At 51.9% G+C, this 5,940-nt stretch overlaps 1 protein-coding gene across 1 annotated transcript in view; it reads right to left on the reverse strand.

The window, feature by feature from the left end:
• Positions 1-276: 276 nt before the first annotated feature.
• pogza (pogo transposable element derived with ZNF domain a) overlaps positions 277-5,940 on the reverse strand; it is a 13,719-nt gene continuing 8,055 nt past the window's right edge. Inside the window, exons 17-24 of the mRNA XM_070984964.1 lie at positions 5,539-5,598; positions 4,190-4,595; positions 3,068-3,289; positions 2,431-2,859; positions 1,634-1,936; positions 1,355-1,549; positions 706-836; positions 277-505 (exon numbers count right to left, since the gene is read on the reverse strand). Coding sequence (XP_070841065.1) covers positions 277-505; positions 706-836; positions 1,355-1,549; positions 1,634-1,936; positions 2,431-2,859; positions 3,068-3,289; positions 4,190-4,595; positions 5,539-5,598 — 1,975 coding nt within the window. The remainder of the gene's footprint in view (positions 506-705; positions 837-1,354; positions 1,550-1,633; positions 1,937-2,430; positions 2,860-3,067; positions 3,290-4,189; positions 4,596-5,538; positions 5,599-5,940) is intronic.

Raw genomic sequence — 5,940 nt, forward strand, 5'->3', positions numbered from 1 at the left:
CTGGAACAAAGCAAAGACGACGCGGTCTCCGTGTGGACGAGTGTAAAGCGGACTGAAAGCAGAGTGTCCTGAACGTGAACGTCCATGAAAAGACGTCCCAGTCTGAACTTGTCCCCTTCATTCGTTTAAAACGTCCTGATTCCAGTTTCAGTGTAAAATGACAAGAACAGCTGAAGATCGGTTTGAGGTTTGAGTCAAAGCGACCGTCCCACCTGACACCTGTAGGCCAGGTGGACCCTGAGGACCAGCTGGTTAACAGGTACTTCCTTTCGCCCCTCAGTTCAGATGTCCGTCCTCCCTGAGGCCCTGAAGCGACTCCGCCTCCTGCTGCACCTCCTTCTGCTCCTCCTCCATCACCAGCAGCAGCTCCAGCTGTGGTTTGGGATCGGCCGGAGGTTCCGAGGACTCCAGAGGCTGGACCAGAGTCTCGGTCAGGGCCTGGATCATCCTCGCCGCCTCCGCTCGCCCCTCCACCTCCTGCAGGTTACACGTCAAGGCGAACGACCTGGAACACAGGGCGACGTTAGCGCCGAACCACAGAAGAAGAAACGCCGCATGTGACTGTGACAGAATACAGGAAGAAAAGTGTGGACGGAGGACAGGAATCAGCCGGACAGCAGGTTCAGAGTCAACACAAAGGGGGACACTGGGTCCAGGATCTGAATCTACATCACTAAGCTTCAGATACTGGTTCTGTGTTCAGACCTGCGGAGGACGTGCGTCTCTGAGTTCAGGGTGGAGGAAACCTCACTGAGCCAGCAGGCCAGAGTCAGAGCCAGCTGATCCAGACCCAGACCGTCCAGACCCCCCTGAGACACCAGCTGAGTCCACCGGGCCTGGAGCAGGAAGACCAGGGTCAACACGTCAGGACATCTTCATCAGTTCATCACAGTCTCTCACATTAACAATGATCTTTGAGGGACAGACGGGACAGGTGGGACGGAGCCTGACAGACGGGACAGGTGAGACAGATCCTGACAGACGGGACAGGTGAGACAGATCCAGACAGATGGGACAGGTGAGACAGATCAAGACAGATGGGACAGGTGAGACAGATCAAGACAGATGGGACAGGTGAGACAGATCCAGACACAAGGGACAGGTGAGACAGATCAAGACAGACGGGACAGGTGAGACAGATCAAGACAGATGGGACAGGTGAGACAGATCAAGACAGACGGGACAGATGAGACAGATCAAGACAGATGGGACAGGTGAGACAGATCCAGACACAAGGGACAGGTGAGACAGATCAAGACAGACGGGACAGGTGAAACACATCAAGACAGATGGGACAGGTGAGACAGATCAAGACAGACGGGACAGGTGAGATGGGTAGGACAGGTGAGAGTACCTGCAAGAAGTCTCTGAGCACCGGCGTCACACAGACGTCCAGCGGCTGCAGAAGACAGCAGCATCCTGACGGGATGAAGGCGATGCCTGTGGACATTGAGGTCAAAGTGTCCCTGAATTCGTGTGTCAGGTGTCCTCGATGGACGTCCACCATCAACACAGACTCACTGTTACAGGCCACGTGGGGGCTCCACACCTGCACACAGGTAAGCATGCCGTCACATGACTAAACATTAAGAGTCATCAGACTGATTCTGTTAGCTCAGAGTCAGTCACAGACCTCGTTGGTCCAGATGCCGAGGCGGTCCTGGTCTGTGAAGCCTTCCTGTCGAGCCTCCAGCAGAACGTTCTCTGGGAACCCTTCAGGAACGTGTGACGAGGTTCCTCTGAAGAACAGCTGCGGGGGCAGGAGTGTCCCGTCAGACAGAGCGCAGAGGACAACGTCAAACACCGGCGTGTCCTCAACAGAGCCGGACAGCCGCAGGGCTGAAGGGTTCTGCTTCGAGAACTGGTCCAGGTCTATGAAGATGGACAACTCGTCCATGGAGGCCACACAGCGAGGAGGAACACGGTTACTGTGGACCTGAGGACAGAAACACAGTCAATGATCCATCAGTCCATCTTCCAGAAGAAGGAGAAGAGGAAGAAGAGGAGGAAGAAGAAGAGGAAGAAGACCTTCAACCGTCTAAACGTGCAGGTTTCTTAATGAGGTTTGAGTGGCACAGCACAGAGTCTCACCCAGACTCAGACTGATCGTCAATGGAAGCTCACGTTAGCCGTTAGCGAGCATGCTAACGGTTTGTGCTGTTTATCTGGGCTGGACAAAATAATAAAAACAGGTCTCTGTGTGAGGGTTTCTGCTGGACCAGGCCAGAGACAGTCAGTGCCCCCTGCTGGCTTCTGGTCTGTAGGGTTCAGCTGCTCTCTGAACAGCTGAGGACAGGACGTGTCCTGAGCCGTGTCTCTTTCTTCAAAGGGTTTTGAAAAGCATCAAAAACAGGAAGTGGTATCAAACTCAGATCAGAACCAGAAGCAGACATTTCAGCTGAACTGATGAAGACGAGGACGACCTCTGACCTGTGTGGACAGCAAGTGTACGAACGTCCGGCTGTTGTCTCTGATGACCTTTGGCAGTCTTCCTCGGTGGTGCCGGCCGGCGTCGGTGTGTGTGGGCTGCAGACTGAGCTGGTGTCTCAGCAGGAAGTCTACGGTCCAGCTGTGACAGTCCATCAGCGGACTGTCCTCTCCCAGAGCTCTCCTCGCCATCAGCAGCAGGACGTCCTCGCTCACGCTCAGCTGCTGCTCCCTCTGACTCAGTACCCACTCCGCCACATTCTCCGACCTCCAGCACCACGTCCTGTCCGACAGCTGACGCTCCCGCTGTCCAATCCACGACCGGATGGTGAGAGGAGACGTCCGGTAACGCCAGGACGCCTGAGAGACGCCGTGACACAGAGCGAAGAGGACCGCCGAGAGCTGGGAGGCCGACAGAGGAGAGGCTGGACGCTGAGGAGGAAGAGGAGGACAGAAACATCATGGTTACCACGTGGTTACCACAATGTGATCAGGTCACAGGTGAGTTCAGTCTGAAGGGTCAGTCTGATCAACAGAAGCATCTTCAAATCAATCATATCAGCTGATCACAAACTGATCTCCGGTCAGTTCATCTCTCCTCTCTGTGCTCAGAACACACCTGTGAAAACCCTCTGCTCACCTGCTCAGGTTGTGGGTGGGGCCCCAGGAACTTGATGGTCATTGCCGGGGGAGAGGAGAGGGGGGAGGGGGAGGCGAGGGCTTTGATTGACAGCTGGGCGGAGGTCTGACCTGAGGGGAGGAGGTGGATGGGGATGAAGGCTCCGCCGCCCCGACCGAGGGATGATGTAACACTGTGTGTGTGAGAGAGAGAGAGAGAGAGAGAGAGAGGGAGGGAGGGAGAGAGAGAGATGGATAGAGAGAGAGAGAGAGAGAGAGAGAGAGAGAGAGAGGGAGGGAGGGAGAGAGAGAGATGGATAGAGAGAGAGAGAGAGAGAGAGAGAGAGAGAGAGAGAGAGAGAGAGGGAGGGAGGGAGAGAGAGAGATGGATAGAGAGAGAGAGTGTGTATGACAGAGAGAGGGGGATAGAGAGAGAGAGTGTGAGTGTGTGTGTGAGGGAGGTAATGAGGAAGTAAATAATTATTAAAAAAGGAAACAAACTGTTTCAGTCTGAGCTGATTTCTGATCAGATCTGGTTTTGTTTAATTGATCAGTGGCAGGAAGTGACACAAGGACCAGGCAGAGGGAAAGAAGCAGAGGAAGAGGAAGAAGAGGAAGAAGAGGAAGGTTTCATCAGAAGTGGGTGGAGCTCAGAAAAAAAGTCGGTGAACATTAAATGTTAAACTTTCATGCACGACACAGGCTGTTAGTTAGCACCTGAAGCTAACGCTAACACCTCTGTGAACTTCATGAGCTGCTGCCCCTTCACATTAAAAGCCCTCTAATTCAGTTGTTTGTTGCAGATTCAGTCGCTTGGAAGGCTTTTATTGTGAAGGAGCTGATACTGACAGGTGTCTTTGGCGTGGATTTACCTGGAGGAGCTGCGAGTGGGCTGTGTGTTAACACCGTCAGCACTGCGCTCTGAAACACACACACACACGCACACACACACACACCCCCCCCTCAGTGTTTGAGAGAGTTGGAGTATTCAAATAACACAGCACAGTGTGAAAATACTCCACAACACAGTACAAGTCCTGCACTCAAAGTACGTGAGTATTCTCAGCAGCATGTACTCAAAGTACTCAAAGTCCTGCGTGTCAGTAAAGTGTCCCTGTGACGTTTGGACATGTGACGTCCTCACATCATTGACTCTCATTGGACTGTCTGATTGGTTGTCCTCTGTCGCCCTCTGCTGGTCAAACCACCACCCTGCTGCTGAGACCGACCGACCAATCAGACGTTTGGCTTTAATGTGATTGTTTAACGTTTGACTTTCTTGGTGTTTCTGGTCGTTTTGGAGAAAGCTCCGTGTGTGTGTGTGTGTGTGTGTGTGTGTGTGTGTGTGTGTGTGTGTGTGTGTGTGTGTGTGTGTGTGTGTGTGTGTGTGTGTGTGCGCGCGCACGCGCGCGCGTGTGTATGAGTGTGTGTTACCGCTGTGTGTTAACTTGATGTAATGATGGTCTGGTCTCTCTGCCAGATGATTGGCCATCACGTCTCCTCTGCAGGTGGAAAATGTACACGACACACACCTCAACGTCTGTGACAACCTGACACACACACACACACACACACACACACACACACACACACACACACACACACACACACACACACACACACACACACACACACACACACACACACACACACACACACACACACAGTGAGTCTCACTTCTTGTCACAGTCAGATTTTACAAACTTCAACTCCGAGTTTGAAAACAAGATTTCAGGTGAGTGTCAAAGAAGCTCGACTGGATTTCCAGAAAATAAAAATGTCAACGTGCTGGGGTGGAGGGGTGCTGCCCCGCCCGCCCCGCCCGCCCCGTCCACCCACGCTCAGTGGCTCAGAGATGTTATGTCTTGTGTGTAACTCTACAGGAAAGTTTCCTGGAATCTTTCCCTGCCCTTCAGAGCAGCTGAGATCGGACCCTCACTCACACTTTGTTCTTTGTTTTTACGTCAGCGTAGAAACGGTCCTGTCTGATTCCTCCTTTTGGCCGCTGTGTGGGTTCATACTGAAACCCGACGTCCAGCTGGAGTGAAGCACAACTGGCCTGTTCGTCCTGCTGCTTCCTTTATGTAAGTCTGGCTTGGTAATGACGGCTGGCCGGGTGGGTCAGATAAGGCTTTTTGTTTTGTGTTGTTCTTATTTGTCCACACTGTGCATGGACAGGACTGTCTTTCTCCACTGAAGCTGACTGTGTATTTTACAAACTTCCTGTCAACATTTTACACCTCTACCACATATGTGTGCAAAAAGTCAATAAAAACATCTTTGAAAAAAAAAGAATCCAAATGTGACAGAAAACACTGGACCCAGTGGATCCAGTGGGTCCAGTGGGTCCAGTGGGTCCAGTGGATCCAGTGGGTCCAGTGGGTCCAGTGGATCCAGTGGGTCCACTGGGTCCAGTGGATCCAGTGGGTCCAGTGGGTGGATCCACTGGGTCCAGTCGAGCTGAAAGCTAAACAGATCTGTGTGGATTTTCACCTCAGGTCTGACTGGAAGATGCTGTGGTACTGAGGCTTCTTCCTGCAGGCTGAATGATTGCTGCGCACACACACACGCACACACACACACACACACACACACACACACACACACACACACACACACACACACAGATAAAATAAAGCTGTGCAGACACATTTCAAACAGAACACATTAAAATACACATCAGCAGATTTTAAAATGCTTTTCTTCTTCTTTGACAGACGTGTCTCTCGGTATTCTTTGACAGACGTGTCTCTCAGTATTTGTCTTCTTCTGTCTTTTGATTCCTTCTTTTTGTTCTTCCTCATTGATCCTTCACATTCAATCAATCCTCTTTTTTTTTGTTGTAAACGTCATCATTTTTACACATGAACTGTCCTCTGGACACGACCACAATGT

This window comes from Chaetodon trifascialis, chromosome 17 (genome assembly GCF_039877785.1).
Source record: "Chaetodon trifascialis isolate fChaTrf1 chromosome 17, fChaTrf1.hap1, whole genome shotgun sequence".
Classification (NCBI taxonomy): Eukaryota; Metazoa; Chordata; class Actinopteri; order Chaetodontiformes; family Chaetodontidae; genus Chaetodon; species Chaetodon trifascialis.